We start from the raw sequence: 15,506 nt of genomic DNA on the forward strand, positions 1-15,506 counted from the left end.
CTATAGCAGAAAATTAGAAGGAAAAAGAGACACTGTAATTGGTAGGGTTATTGAGAACTGTAATGGGGAGTCAGAGAAGATATAAAAAACCAAAAGAATATTGAAAAATTATGGAAGTCTGAGGTCAATTAGAAAATGGGCTACCAGGCCTTTGTATGTATTTTCCTTAGTCACGAGCTCTCCATATATTTCAGCTCATCACAGAATGATAGGAAAAGATTGATGTGTAACATATTTTGAAAAATATTTTGAAAAGGTCTTATGGCCTAAAAACAGAAAACCCTCAGATTATAACAATTTGACTATTTAGAATGAAGCTGTCTGATAGTTGAGGTTTTGTTATTCCTTAATTTATCATCTTGTGTCAGTTGGGAACATATTTGGCTGCAAGTGTCAGAAAATTGAAGTGCAATGTTAACCAATCGGGGCTTATTTTCCTTATCTCACATGAGATACAGATATGGTCAGCTCAGGGCTGGTGCAGCTGCTTTCTGAGACACCTGGTCTCTCTCTGTGTCACCATCCTCAGCACTGTGGCTTTCATCCTCCAGCTTGTTGTCTCATGATCACGTGGTGGCTGCTGAACCTCTCTGCATCTTATCTGTGTTCTAGGCAGGAAGAAAAGAGAAGACCAAAGGGGAAAGACATTTTTCTGGCAGGTCTTGCTTTATTTTGAGAGAAACAAAGCTCTCCTTGGAACTTTTGCCTGTGTCACGTGGCCACCCTAGCTACGTTGGAAACTGGGACTTCAAGTAGGCTTTCCAGCCCTCATAGTAGAAGTAGGCTAAGAAGGTGATTGGAAAGGGTGTTGAGTAAGCATCCTTGAGTGTCTGCCACACGTCTCTCCATAACTAGCCTCAAAGTTCCTTGAGGGCACCTCCCAGCTCTTGGCATGGGACAAGGTGCTGAATCAGTGAAGCAAGGAATGGCCAAGTTTCCTTTGGAAAGAGGGGGCTGGCCTGACCCTAAGAGCAGCCAGCCTAATTCTGAACAGGGTTCCGGGAGGCTAAGTGGAACTGCTGCTTGGATTAGAGAAGAAATGAGGCAAGAGTCCAGATCCCAAAGAGCCAATGCGCGAGCAGAGGTGTGTCTTCAGGGCAGACAAGGGAGAGGAGGCAGGTGTGTTTTAGGACCTCAGCCAGGATGGGGCACAGAGCAGGTACCTTGCAGCCCAGTTCCTTCATCCTGGGAAGGAAGACTGAATGAAAACACAGGTGTAGTGGGTAAGGAGCTGCAAAGTGCACCCAAGGGCCTGAGGGAGGCCTTGACGTAGTCGTTGCAGCTGTACTTTGTGAAAGCAGCTTCCTTCTTGATCACCTGGGCTCTCACCCACTATGCTCTCAGAAGCTACGTGAAGGAGGCAGGTTTGCACACCGAAACAGGTCCTTTTGTCATCTTCATGCTCAAAGGACAGGGCAGCTTGGCAAGATGTGAAATATATGGGTGAGAACACTTTTTTTCCTTTAAAACATTATAAATCTTGTTCCATTACCTTCTGAAATTTGACATTGAAGCCAAGCAGACTTTTGTTTCTTTCTGGACAAACTGTTTTGTGGTTTCTTTGTTTTTTGTTTTTCAGCCAGGATGCTTATAGGATTTTTTTCTTTTTATTTATAATTTAAGTCTTGCCAGATAATGTCTAGGAGTAGGGTCTTTGTTAGTTCATTCATCTCCCCTCCTCTCCCTTCTCCTTTCCTCCCCTCCTCTCCCATTTCCACCCTTCCTCTCTTTCTCCATCCTTCCCTCCCTCCTTTCTTTCCTTCCTTCCTTCCTTCCTTCCTTCCTTCCTTCCTTCCTTCCTTCCTTCCTTCCTTCCTTCCTTCCTCCCTCCCTCCCTCCCTCCCTTCCTTCCTTCCTTCCTTCCTTCCCTCCTTCCTTCCCTGTTTTTAACTTCTCTGGAACAAGATGGGTCTTTTCCATGATGCCTAGGATTATTTGTTTGTTTATAGCTCAGAAAAAAGATTTCCTATTATGTACTAGATTCTTGCTTCAATGGCTTTTTTCGCGTCTCTTCTTCAGGAGCACCAGTTATCCATTTATTGGATCTCCACTCTCTGTCTTCCAAAGATCTCAGCTTCCCTTTTATTCCTTTCATCTCTATTTTCTTTGCATTCCATAAGAACTTGTCAAAATTCTCCGCCACCTCATTATTTATTTGCTTTTTCACACTACCAGTTGCATTTCTTTCTCCTATTAGTATGCATTTTAATTCTGAATGTTTCTTCTAATTATTTTTTTCTTCTTACAAAAGTAATATATATTTATTGTAAAAAGTTTAGGAAATACAAGTAAGCAAAAATAAGATAATCTGAACCACCATTATTTCACCACCCAGAAATTACATATCCTCCAGACATTTTTCTGTGAATGAATACACATATGTCATTTTTAATAATGGGTTCATAATAAGCACAATGTTTTACAAACTGCTTTGTTTTTACTTTCAAGTGTAACATGCCTGTTTCCCCATGCTATTGAAATAGAATAACATTGATATTTCACAATGTAATTTTTAATGCCTGTAATAATATTTCATTGCCCAGATATACCACGAATTATTAAACCAATTCCCCTTTGTTGAACATTTCAATTTTTTTCTCAAAATTATTGATACTATAAATTGTGCTGCAACAAACATTCTTGTAGCTCATCTTTATACACATCTATGATTATTTCCTACAATTAGTTCCTAGGAGATGGTTAAAGGGCATGTAGAATTGTAAGAACTTTGATGTATTTGCTGCTGTGTAGTATTGCTTTTCTGGATACCTTTCCCATGTAATCTAGCTCTCTTTTCATATCATTTTATTGCCTTTTCACTGCAACCCTTTCTATTTAAAGATGTTTACTCCTGTTCATAAAGACCATATCTTCTTATATCCTATTAAACATACCCGTTTCTTGAATTCTTTTTCTGTAACCTTTATCCAGTCCTTTCCAGAGTTCTGCTCTTCTTCTGATTCTTCAGAATGATGTTTCCTTCCTCCCTCCCTCCCTCCTACTCTCCCGCCTTCCTTTTCTTCTTTTCCTCTTCTAACTGGTTGCTAGTCAGACACTGTTTTAAACCAGAAGCCCAAGCAGGCTACTTTCAGTGTGAGATTGGTTATTCTCTTTGGAGCCAGTATTATGTGTAGGGGCAAGTTCAGGGCCTGGTTGGCAGGTCCCCACCTGCCCCTCCGAGTGCCAAGGTGGGTGTCCCTCCAAAGGTTCACTGGCTTCTGAAGAACTCCTAACAGTCTGTTCCCTTAACTTAAGCCAAACCAAAATGCTCCTTGGGGATAAGACATAAAAATAATTCAAGAATTTTGCAGGTCAGAACACCTGGATTTACTAGATATTTTCCTGAAGGAAGAATTATGATGAGAGAGGAAGAAGGAGGGTTTTAGGTCCCAGGCAGTGTGGGCTCAAGCTGAAAACCAGAGGCTAGGGGAAACCCTGGGCCACCTCTCATTACCTTGTGACTACCCAATGCATAGCCAGCCCTAACCTCCTGCCTTCCCTCTTGACTGGGTCTCCATGCTGCCCCTCCTCACCTAACCTCCACAGAGACACCAATTAAAATGCTGTTAAATTGTCTGCATTTCCAAATTTGACACTTGCACAGCAAGTGTTCCCATTCTCAAAGTTGCCCGGTTGGTTGCCTTGGACATCACATGACAACTGCTCCTTTGGTATTTATGTGTGAGGGCTTGGTGGGATAAATCTGAAAGCCAATATAATTAACCCCTTCATAAGTCATCTCCCTCCTCTTCTTCCTTAGTCAATTGCCCATGTGTGTTCCTCAGCCCCCTGTTCTTCATCCCCTCTCCGGGGCTGGCATCCTCCCTCCCCCAGGCTTTGCACATGGCTTGGGTCCCCGTGTCTGCTTAGTCCAACAATTGTGACTGACTCAAATGATCGGTTCAGCTCAATGACCACCTCAAAAGGGCAAGAGTCACAGGATGGAACATTACGCTGCCAGTGGGCCTTGCCCTTGGCCCATCTGCTTCAATAGAGGACTTGCTTGAGGCCCCACAGCTCTTCAGTGTGTGTTATTTGTTGTTTTTCCCTTGCTGCTTTTAATATGTTTTCTTTATATTTAATTTTGGATAGTTTGATTAATATGTGTCTTGGCATGTTTCTCCTTGGATTTATCCTGTATGGGACTCTCTGTGCTTCCAGGACTTGATTAACTATTTCCTTTCCCATATTAGGGAAGTTTTCAACTATAATCTCTTCAAATATTTTCTCAGTCCCTTTCTTTTTCTCTTCTTCTTCTGGGACCCTTATAATTCGAATGTTGGTGCGTTTAATGTTGTCCCAGAGGTCTCTGAGACTGTCCTCAGTTCTTTTCATTCTTTTTTCTTTATTCTGCTCTGCAGTAGCTATTTCCACCATTTTATCTTCCAGGTCATTTATCCGTTCTTCTGCCTCAGTTATTCTGCTATTGATCCCATCTAGAGTATTTTTAATTTCATTTATTGTGTTTTTCATTGTTGCTTGGTTCCTCTTTAGTTCTTCTATGTCCTTGTTAAATGTTTCTTGCATTTTGTCTATTCTATTTCCAAGATTTTGTATCATCCTTACTATCATTATTCTGAATTCTTTTTCAGGTAGACTACCTATTTCCTCTTCATTTGTTAGGTCTGGTGTGTTTTGACCCTGCTCCTTCATCTGCCAGTACTGGCAGGTCCCAGTACTGCCACTGAAGAGCCTTCTGGGCTCTGAGTCTGGACTCTCTCCACTGTGCCATGCCTTAGAAAATCCAGAATTGGATGGATCGCCTGCTGCATGCCTTAGGGAGCGTAAGTTCAACCAGTACCACTGGCTCTAACAGGAAGAGGAGACAGAGGCTAATGAACAGATTTCAGGGACCTCAGGAAGCCCAACATGGCCTCATGTCACCAATTTATACTCAACATTCAACAAACATTTACTGATTGATTATTATATCCTAGGCCCTGAGCTACCAACTACAGCTGTTGCAGTGAACATGGTTCTGCTTCTAAAAGAGATAAGACGAGTTCCTGAATACTTCCTTACTGTAAGGCAGGTTACTTACTTTAACCTTATATTCCAAAACTTCAGGGAAAGTCCAGCTTTCAGTGAACAAACATTCTGTCCTAAGTGTCCCACATATGTTGATCAAACCAAATTTCCCAGTTTGAAAATCAGAAAATAGAATCACCCTAACTTTAATACGAAGCAGGATGAGATGAGTCTTAGGTGAGGTACAAAAAAAATGTTGGGTGCGTTGTGCCTGATTGGGCAACAGAGAAGTCTTCAGGGAGGGTCCGTTGGATCTGGGCCATGAAGATGGGCAGGGCTTTGCCAGGAGGAGTGGGGAAGAGGACTCCTTTGGGCAGAGGGGATGACAGATGAGGGGCAGCTGGAAGGTGGCACAGGGATACTAAATAACTGGACCAGGGCACAGGGCTCAGAGAACTGAGAAATAATGTCAGGGAGAAAGTGAGGGCAGGACCACCGCAGGCGCTGATCAGAATAAGCCATCAAAGGTCTTTATTGAATGAGGCAGCTGAGGCAGTAATGAAGGAGTGGGTGTGTGGGCAGGCTCAGAGGGGAGGGATGAAGTGTAGAGGAAAGGGCGAGAGTATTGGGGGTGTCACCATTCAAATGCTGTCATTTACTGTTACTCATATTTGTGGTATGTTACACAGTAATCGACACAGTATTGCAGTGTGATGAGTGAGGTGCAGAGCGTGTGGGGAAGTAGGAGGACACCAACCCCCCTTCCTTCGCTGAGCTTTGTTCCCCCCATAGAACATTCCCTTGTTCTTCCATGATCCCAGGTCTCCCCTGCTAACCCCTGGATGCCAAGATTTTTTCCAAGTAGGTTCGTAAACTCCAAAGTCTTCTTCTTTTATTTTTTCCTGTGTCAAAACTTATCTGTCCCTTGCCCTATGATCTAAGAACTCCAAATGTAAACCACAGTTCAATAGTGGTTCCTGGAATGTGGCAATGACTGCTTATGAGTCAAGCAAGGGCCACCTTTACTGGATAACAGATATGCATTTTCAAAGGGATGATTGGAAACAGGGATAGGTCTTACATTCATTTCCTGCACCGTGGCTGGTACAGAGAGGGAACACTGTGGATCACCCAGACTGTCTGCATCTCAGACACCTCGGCACGTGGGCGGGAAGGAGGAGACCCTTCAGCTTCTCCAGATTGCCCTATGTGTGTGGGGTTTGTTTCTTCTGCCCAGAATGGGTCTCTGCTCCAATCAGGTTATGGAAAGTTGGTGGAAATTCTTCCCATATGGAGGAGGGAGAGCTGCTGTGAGTCATGGTTGACTCTCTACATTGATCTGCAAGGTATTGACTCCAAGACAAACCCCATGTGCTCACGCAGACATGTTTACCCTGTGCGGGAGGAAATGCAGGCCCCCGTGTCCTGGACTGTGCGGGCGTGTCTGTGAACCATCTGGAGAGAACAAGAAAGAAAGAACCCCTGCTTGGCAGCTTCATCTTTTCCTCCTTTTTTTTGGGATTGGTTTATCCTTCTTGGCTTTTCATAACGGTGGTCCCGCCTCATAACTGCTGTGTCCCTGTTGCTGCAGGACAGAGCGGGCTCCACCGTGGACAGGCCCCCTTGTCTGGCTGCCATCTCGCCTCCCAAGGGCTCATGTCCCCTGGTTTCCCTCTTGCTTCTTGGAAGGTCAGCTCAGCCTATAGGCTTGTCTGCAGGTGAGAATATTCCTCCAGGAGACAACAGCTCTTGTCTTCCATTAGGTTATTGCTTCTGTCTGTCTGTCTGTCTCTCACACAAACACTCCGGGTGTGTGCTTCTATCATTCATGATAAAGGCCACTCTGTCTTTCCAGTCTTATTTTACAGTTGTCTCTGCCAGAACAACAGACTCTGTGAAACTGTGGTCTGGAGGGAGCACCACCATTTCATTGTTAGCAAAAACCATTCCTGAGCTGTCTTGAATTCTTAAAAGGAACTTTATGAAAACTCAGGGATGTCTGGGCAACTTGTGAACACAAGTGGAAAATCTGCTTGTTCTCCCCCAGAGGGGCCCTTACTAATATCCTTTAAGCAACAGGGGTCATGGGTCCCAAGCAGCAGGACCATATCTGCAGAGGCCAGAATGCCTTTGGGAGAGCCCTCTGCCACGCCCCCCTGGACAATCTTCCTGTGCTGACGCAGGCTCCTTCCGCATCTCACTTCTCTGCTCCTTCCTACCGCACTCACCATTTGCTACTAGATGTGTTCCAAAAGGTTGCACCCTCTAGGAGCCAGCTTCCTCCAGCCTCATCCTGCAGACCTTGGGACTAACAGACGTCATCAATAATTGTTTATATATTTCCATACGCATTTGGAAAATTTCCAGAACTGTTCCTGGACTTTTATATCAGTGCTTAAGTGTTTATGTCTCAGCCTTTCTTTGTGATTTGGTATTTCGGAATGTCTAATTTTTAGAATCTTGGTGGTTATTCAAATATTCATTCATATATTTTCTCTTCCCTTTGTGGTTCAGCTGTGCAAGCTAGTTTTGTCCTACAGAGTTATTTAATGGCAACACATTCTATTTTTCAGATTAGCTGAACTTCTCAAGCCAGGAATTTCCATCAGCTATCAGGCCAGGAGAAGGCCCTTTATTGATGACATCTTTTTTTTTTTTTTTTTTTTTTTTAAAGAGTGTCTCTTCCCCGTGTGTTCATTGAAACAGCTTTTGTTTCCCGGAAGCTTTAATCATCCCCCCCTTTTCTTTTTTCTAAGATTTATTTATTTTATTGATTGATTGATTGATTGCTATGTTGGGTCTTCATTTCTGTGCTAGGGCTTTCTCTAGTTGCGGCAAGCGGGGGCCACTCTTCATCACGGTGCGCGGGCCTCTCACTATCGCGGCCTCTCTTGTTCCAGAGCACAGGCTCCAGACGCGCAGGCTCAGTAGTTGTGGCTCACGGGCCCAGTTGCTCCGCGGCATGTGGGATCTTCCCAGACCAGGGCTCGAACCCGTGTCCCCTGCATCGGCAGGCAGATTCTCAACCACTGCGCCACCAGGGAAGCCCCGATGACATCTTTTTGAACTGTGAGGGTGGTTTGTCATTTGCTCTTGGAATTATGGCTGGCACACCAGTCTGTGAACATTTAAAGACAAATGGTGAATCTGTATATCTGTCAATTAGCAGACTTGACAGCTTATCTGATAAACTAAGTCTTTTCTTTCTTCACCTTGCTTTTCCAACTCTGTGAGGGTCAGAGTAAAGGGGGTCAGGGGGTATAGCCCAGATCTGTGGCTCCCCAATCTCCCCACAGCCTCAACCCTGGGAGATGAAAGACATAGAGGAATGTGCAGATAGGTGAATTGGGAGAGGCTGGACTTCCTTTCAAGGCAGAACCCCTTCTGGACAGGCCACAGAGGTCTCCAGGCACTCAGCTCTGAAAGTACAGACACTCGATAAAAATCAGCAAGCTCTGAAGGCTGACTCACACCAACCAAACTTACAAGGGACTGATTTATAAACCAGAGCTTAAATGCTGATGTATCTGGAGAGAGAACCCTGGTGGGACGGCTGGTCCTGGCCACTGGCTCAGGCCACTGACCCCTCTCTGGTGGGTGGTATACTCAGGAGTTCAGCTCTCAGCCCAGAAGATTCCTTGATGAACATTGCATTAGAACAAGGTGAGATGCCTTTAGGCAGACCAAGGCATGCCCTGTTTCCACACTACAGACATTTTGATCTTAGGAAGTGAGTCTTTCACTGAAAATCAGAGCCCCACTTTGTCAGGCAGTCCTGGGAGTACCTGGGCAGATATTTTTACTTTCCAACTCACCCTGTCTGTCACCAGATGCATCTGCCTTCCCATTAGGACTGGAGGACTCGGTCTAGTTATTGACGATCACACTTATCTTAGAGTGAGTTTTCATTTGGATGTTCCTGGGACATTTTAGGAGGGCCCCTCAGCTCCTTGGTGAGCTCTAAAAGACACATTTATCTCAGCCTCGCCAACCTAGCTCACATGTGAGTCTCCGTGGGGGCTTCATGGATGCTCAGTTCTCCTACCTTCACTGTCAGTGGCTGACCTTTTCCAACCTGGTCACCAGATACTGGGATTCTGTGTGCCAGATTCAGGGCTTGTAGTTCCCTTTGTGTGAACTCTGCTTCTCAGCAAGAAGGTCAGAATCCCAACCTTCAGCAGGTGAGGAAGATGGTGATCTTGATGCTGTCTGTAAATCCAGGCTTCCAGTTCTAGCACCCCAATCTCACAGGGTACATCCTGCTAAGTTTCTTGCATAGCATTTTTTAAATGATCCTTAGCAGAGGAGGGAACAAGGCTCAGTAATTCAAGGAGTTAATTGTCAGTCATCCCTGTCTGACTCTCAGTGCTTTGCAAGGTTTTCCTGACAACAGGTGTATCCTTGTGATAAGCTTTCCTTGGGCCACGAGGAAGATGAGAAAGTATACTTGGAGTTCACTCAAGTGATGGAGGAATGGATTTGGTCACCAGGTGTGACCTCAATGACACTTAACCTTCCTTCCCTCTCTTCTCCTTCCCAGATTGTCATTGAAGATATTGGGAACAAAAGAAAATATGATTTCCCTCTTAACCGCTGGCTGGCCTTGGATGAAGACGATGGCAAAATTCAGAGGGATATCTTAGTGGGCGGAGCTGAGACCACAGGTAGAACGGAAGAAAGGGGAGGCCCAATTGGCTAATATTTCACTTTCTGCCTGAAGGTCAGTGTTCTCATCTGTGGGTCTGGAGGCCTACAATCAAGTGGGAAGCAACCATGTCTTTAGACAACATTCCTCCTGCCCCTGAAAGTGTTCTGTCCCCCCGGGCTGGAGTCTGGGGCTCTGCTGATACCAGAGGTGATGGGGAGGCGCCCCTGAGCAGACACTGACTTCCCAGGGCAAGAGAAGTTATCCACAGGATGGAGCCAGGATGTGAACTCCTGACACATGTGGATGTTTATGAGGATGTTGACCAACTCTTACCTCCTCCTACTATTGAGTGCTTCCTATATGGCAGACTCTCTCTAGGCACCTGACTCATGTCATCTCCTCTAATACTCACAACAACCCTATAGTATGGGAATGGTTACTGTTCCCATTTCATAGTAGAGGAAACTGAGTCACAAGTTAAGTGACCTGTTCAAGGTCACACAGCTGATAAGTGACAAATCCAGGATTTGGTCTGCCTCCTAAATCTCTACCCTGTGTGAGTTCCATGGAAAACCTGAAGCTCCCAGCATGGAAGTTCATAGATGTTCCAGAATATCAATGTTGGTGAACACACACAGCTGAGAACGTGCTCTGGGACAGACCCTCCCATGGCTCCCACTGCACAGAGAATGAGTCCAAGTTCTGAGGTATAAGATAGAATTGCTCCACGATTGGGCTCCAATTGACCATTTCAGCAGCATCTTTCAACATCTTCTACTACCACTTCCACACACACACTCCCTCTCCCTCCCCCGATCTGTACACCTTTCACTCTTTCCCACACCTACCTCCTCTCCCCACTCCCCCCACCTCACCCACATGCCTTCCCTCTCCCCTCCCCTTAGCTGCTGGCCTTACTCTTTCTCTTAGGAATATGCTTTCTCCTCAGCCTGTGATGCCATTTCTCTTCTTTCTGCTTCTCAAATTCCTGCTTCCAATCACTTCCTCTGAAACTTTCCCTACCCCCTCTAGACAGAGCAATCTCTCCCTTCTCTTGCTCCAGACATTTTGGGAAGAACGTGATTGCTATTGTTTAGGAAACCAAATGCTCTTCTGCTCCAGTGCTTTTCAACCATGGCATTATGGTGCCTTGGCCTGGATGAGGGGCGCCACATTGTCAGGTGTGTCACGACTGTATTCTATAGTTTGCAAATTATTTACTTAAAACATCCACTAGAGCAGATTTAATATGCCCCCCTTAACTGTGTTACCATTAGTTGCTTCCAGTGGTAGACGTGGAGAAATGACAGTGAGAGGCTGGAATTGCTGACAACCTAGGCTATGGCAGTATGTCTAGTGTGAGAACACCATCTGTCCATGTGTTGTGAAGTAAAGCTGGACACCCACTCTTTGAGGGCAGTGGCTATTCCTTTTTATCTTCATAGTCTCCCAAGGCCTGTCATAGAGTAAGCACTCAGTAAATGTTTGTTGAGCAAGGGAAGGTGCGAATGTATGAATGAATAATGCATCCATGTAGTTGCATGTGCTATCTCCCAAAGACATTTTATTTCTCTGAGATCAGGGGATGGGGGTAGGATGAAAGGGAGGTGGGAGACTAACAAGGCTTAAAGTACCACTTGCCTTAGACTCTGGGACAGTGTGAAAAAAGGCAGACCACACCTTAGCAGAATTTCCTATAGTTTCCTGTTCAAATGTTTGTCTTTGGTGTTTTCCTTTAGTCTGTCTCATCTCAGAGTTTAATCTCCTCTTGCTGGCTCTTCCCCAGAACTCCATGTCCTCACATTGCCTTCTGACTGACCAAAACCCCAAATGGCCCAACCCACAATGTCCTCTCCCTCCCTTAATCTTCCACATCCCACCACCTCAGGTGTTAAAGGAGGACATTAGTGCCCTCTATTAAGAGTTATGTTTTTAAGTTGTGTGCAAAAGAGCAAGCTCCATGAATCAGATAGTCCTGAATATAAATCTCTCTTAATCGAGTTGACTATTATAATTAAATGAGACATAATAGAATTCATCTGGCAGCTATTAATAATATGCACATGGTAATTAGCATTAATAATAAGTACTATTCTTAACCAACCCAAGCTCTTCCTTCTCTTTGTTAGTTTCCTGTAACGGGGGCTGGCAGCTTCCTGTAACCTGCAGTTTGTTCCTAAACTCAGATGCACTGAAACACCAACTCCAAAAAATATAAAGTGAAGTGGAAAGGGGCACTGGATGTCGTCTGGGGGAGGAGGACTTAGGGGGATGGGGATGTACAGCAGAGGGAGGGCCTAGGGAGGTGTGGCCGGGTGGGGGAGAAGGTGGGTAGGATATTGTTGACAGCTTGCACTGAACCCTCTCCTTCCCCCTGTTGTTTCCATACCAGCCATCTCATATATTGTCACCGTCTTCACTGGGGATGTCCGGGGTGCTGGGACCAAATCCAAAATCTACCTGGTCATGTACGGGGCCAGAGGGAATAAGAACAGCGGGAAAATCTTCCTGGAGGGTGGTGTGTTTGACCGTGGCCGCACAGACATCTTCAACATCGAGCTGGCTGTCCTCCTCAGCCCATTGAGCCGGGTCTCCATTGGACATGGCAATGTGGGAGTCAATAGAGGCTGGTACTGTGAGAAGGTAAGGGAGGCTGGGGAGGACCCTGCCCTGATTCAACCCTTCTCTTTAACTTGCAAATACAAACTCTAATCTGAATCCTACTTACTACTTCCTTTGCACCAGTTACAAAGTACACGAGAAATCCCTCTCACGGGGCCGTTTTTTTTTTTTTTTATTCAAACAGAGAGTCACAAAAATTATAATCATCCTCATCAGTTCACTCACTCCCATATAATTAATTTTTTTTTCATCTTGATCTTTTGTTAACACTTCTATGAATTCATCAGTTTTCCATTAGAGTTCAGAAAATGCTTATTCATTCAATTCAGCAGTATAGTCAGTTACCAGAAACCTGTACTTGTCAGTCTTTTCCATGAATTCCTTAAAGATGAAACCCTTTTATAGGAACATTTTTGCGAAAGCGTCAGAGTACACCCAGAACTGTCTGTAAATGACAAAAGACTTAAAAATGGCCACGGTTAAAGATTTGATGAAATTTCATAATAATGCAATTGACAAGGAAATTTAGTTATTTCTGAGATATACATTTTAAAGTAATAACTAGAATTATGACTTATAACATTATACCAGAACATATAAGATTTTTAGAAATTTCATGTAATGTCTGAAACATTTATATTAACATATTTCCATACAAATAACCCAAAGAAAGTTTAGTATTAGTTGCTTTTTTTGTTTGTTTGTTTGTTTTTTATACTGCAGCTTCTTATTAGTCATCAATTTTATACACATCAGTGTATACATGTCAATCCCAATCGCCCAATTCAGCACACCACCATCCCCACTCCACCGCAGTTTTCCCCCCTTGGTGTCCATACGTTTGTTCTCTACATCTGGGTCTCAACTCCTGCCCTGCAAACTGGTTAATCTGTACCATTTTTCTAGGTTCCACATACATGCGTTAATAAACGATATTTGTTTTTCTTTCTGACTTAACTTCACTCTGTATGACAGTCTCTAGATCCATCCACGTCTCAACAAATGACTCAATTTCGTTCCTTTGTATGGCTGAGTAATATTCCATTGTATATATGTACCACATCTTCTTTATCCATTCGTCTGCGATGGGCATTTAGGTTGCTTCCATGACCTGGCTATTGTAAATAGTGCTGCAATGAACATTGGGGTGCATGTGTCTTTTTGAATTATGGTTTTCTCTGGGTATACGCCCAGTAGTGGGATTGCTGGATCATATGGTAATTCTATTTTTAGTTTTTTAAGGAACCTCCATACTGTTCTCCATAGTGGCTGTATAAATTTACATTCCCACCAACAGTGCAAGAGGGTTCCCTTTCCTCCACACCCTCTCCAGCATTGGTTGTTTGTAGATTTTCTGATGATGCCCATTCTAACTGGTGTGAGGTGATACCTCATTGTAGTTTTGATTTGCATTTCTCTAATAATTAGTCATGTTGAGAAGCTTTTCATGTGCTTCTTGGCCATCTGTATGTCTTCTTTGGAGAAATGTCTATTTAGGTCTTCTGCCCATTTTTGGATTGGGTTGTTTGTTTCTTTAATATTGAGCTGCATGAGCTGTTTATATATTTTGGAGATTAATCCTTTGTCCATTGATTCATTTGCGAATATTTTCTCCCATTCTGAGGGTTGTCTTTTCGTCTTGTTTATGGTTTCCTTTGCTGTGACAAAGTTTTGAACGTTCATTAGGTCCCATTTGTTTATTTTTGTTTTTATTTCCATTACTCTAGGAGGTGGATCAAAAAAGATCTTGCTGTGATTTATGTCAAAGAGTGTTCTTCCTATGTTTTCCTCTAAGAGTTTTATAGTGTCTGGTCTTACATTGAGGTCTTGAATCCATTTTGAGTTTATTTTTGTGTATGGTGTTAGGGAGTGTTCTAATTTCATTCTTTTACATGTAGCTGTCCAGTTTTCCCAGCACCACTTATTGAAGAGACTGTCTTTTCTCCATTGTATATCTTTGCCTCCTTTCTCATAGATTAGTTGACCATAGGTGCGTGGGTTTATCTCCGGGCTTTCTATCTTGTTCCATTGATCTATGTTTCTGTTTCTGTGCCAATACCATATTGTCTTGATTACTGTAGCTTTATAGTATAGTCTGAAGTCAGGGAGTCTGATTCCTCCAGCTCCGTTTTTTTCCCTCAAGACTGCTTTGGCTATTTGGGGTCTTTTGTGTCTCCATACAAATTTTAAGATGATTTGTTCTAGTTCCATAGAAAATGCGATTGGTAATTTGATAGGGATTGCATTGAATCTGTAGATTGCTTTGGGTAGTATAGTCATTTTCACAATATTGATTCTTCCAATCCAAGAACATGGTATATCTCTCCATCTGTTGGTATCATCTTTAATTTCTTTCATCAGTGTCTTATAGTTTTCTGCATACAGGTTTTTGTTTTCCTAGGTAGGTTTATTCCTAGGTATTTTATTCTTTTTGTTGCAATGGTAAATGGGAGTGTTTCCATAATTTCTCTTTCAGATTTTTCATCATTAGTATAAAGGAATGCACGAGATTTCTGTGCATTAATTTTCTATCCTGCAACTTTACCAAATTCATTGATTAGCTCTAGTAGTTTTCTGGTGGCATTTTTAGGGTTCCCTACGTATAGTATCATGTCATCTGCAAACAGTGACAGTTTTACTTCTTCTTTTCCAATTTGTATTCCTTTTATTTCTTTTTCTTCTCTGATTGCCGTGGCTAGGACTTCCAAAACTATGTTGAATAATAGTGGTGAGAGTGGACATCGTTGTCTCGTTCCTGATCTTAGAGGAAATGCTTTCAGTTTTTCACCATTGAGAATGATGTTTGCTGTGGGTTTGTTGTATATGGCCTTGATTATGTTGAGGTAGGTTCCCTCTATGCCCACATTCTTTAGAGTTTTTATCATAAATTGGTGTTAAATTATGTCAAAAGCTTTTTATGCATCTATTGAGATGATCATATGGTTTTTATTCTTCAGTTTGGTAATACGGTGTATCACATTGATTGATTTGTGCATATTGAAGATTCCTTGCATCTCTGGGATAAATCACACTTGGTCATGGTGTATGATCCTTTTAATGTTTTGTTGGATTCTGTTTGCTAGTATTTTGTTGAGGATTTTTGCATCTATATTCATCAGTGATATTGGTCTGTACTTTTCTTTTTTTGTAGTATCTGTCTGGTTTTGCTATCAGGGTGACGGTGGCCTGATAGAATGAGTTTGGGAGTGTTCCTTCCTCTGTAATTTTTTGGAAGAATTTGAGAAGGATGGGTGTTAGCTCTTCTCTA

General features: G+C 43.2%; 1 protein-coding gene across 1 annotated transcript in view; it reads left to right on the forward strand.

Annotated features, from left to right (window-relative positions):
- The window catches only part of LOXHD1 (lipoxygenase homology PLAT domains 1), a 226,254-nt gene that overhangs the window by 47,027 nt on the left and 163,721 nt on the right, over positions 1 to 15,506 (forward strand). Inside the window, exons 7-8 of the mRNA XM_082416684.1 lie at positions 9,509 to 9,632; positions 12,009 to 12,259. Of these exons, the coding sequence (XP_082272810.1) occupies positions 9,509 to 9,632; positions 12,009 to 12,259 (375 nt within the window). The remainder of the gene's footprint in view (positions 1 to 9,508; positions 9,633 to 12,008; positions 12,260 to 15,506) is intronic.

Source organism: Balaenoptera physalus, assembly GCF_965194825.1.
Source record: "Balaenoptera physalus genome assembly, chromosome: 12".
Lineage (NCBI taxonomy): Eukaryota > Metazoa > Chordata > Mammalia > Artiodactyla > Balaenopteridae > Balaenoptera > Balaenoptera physalus.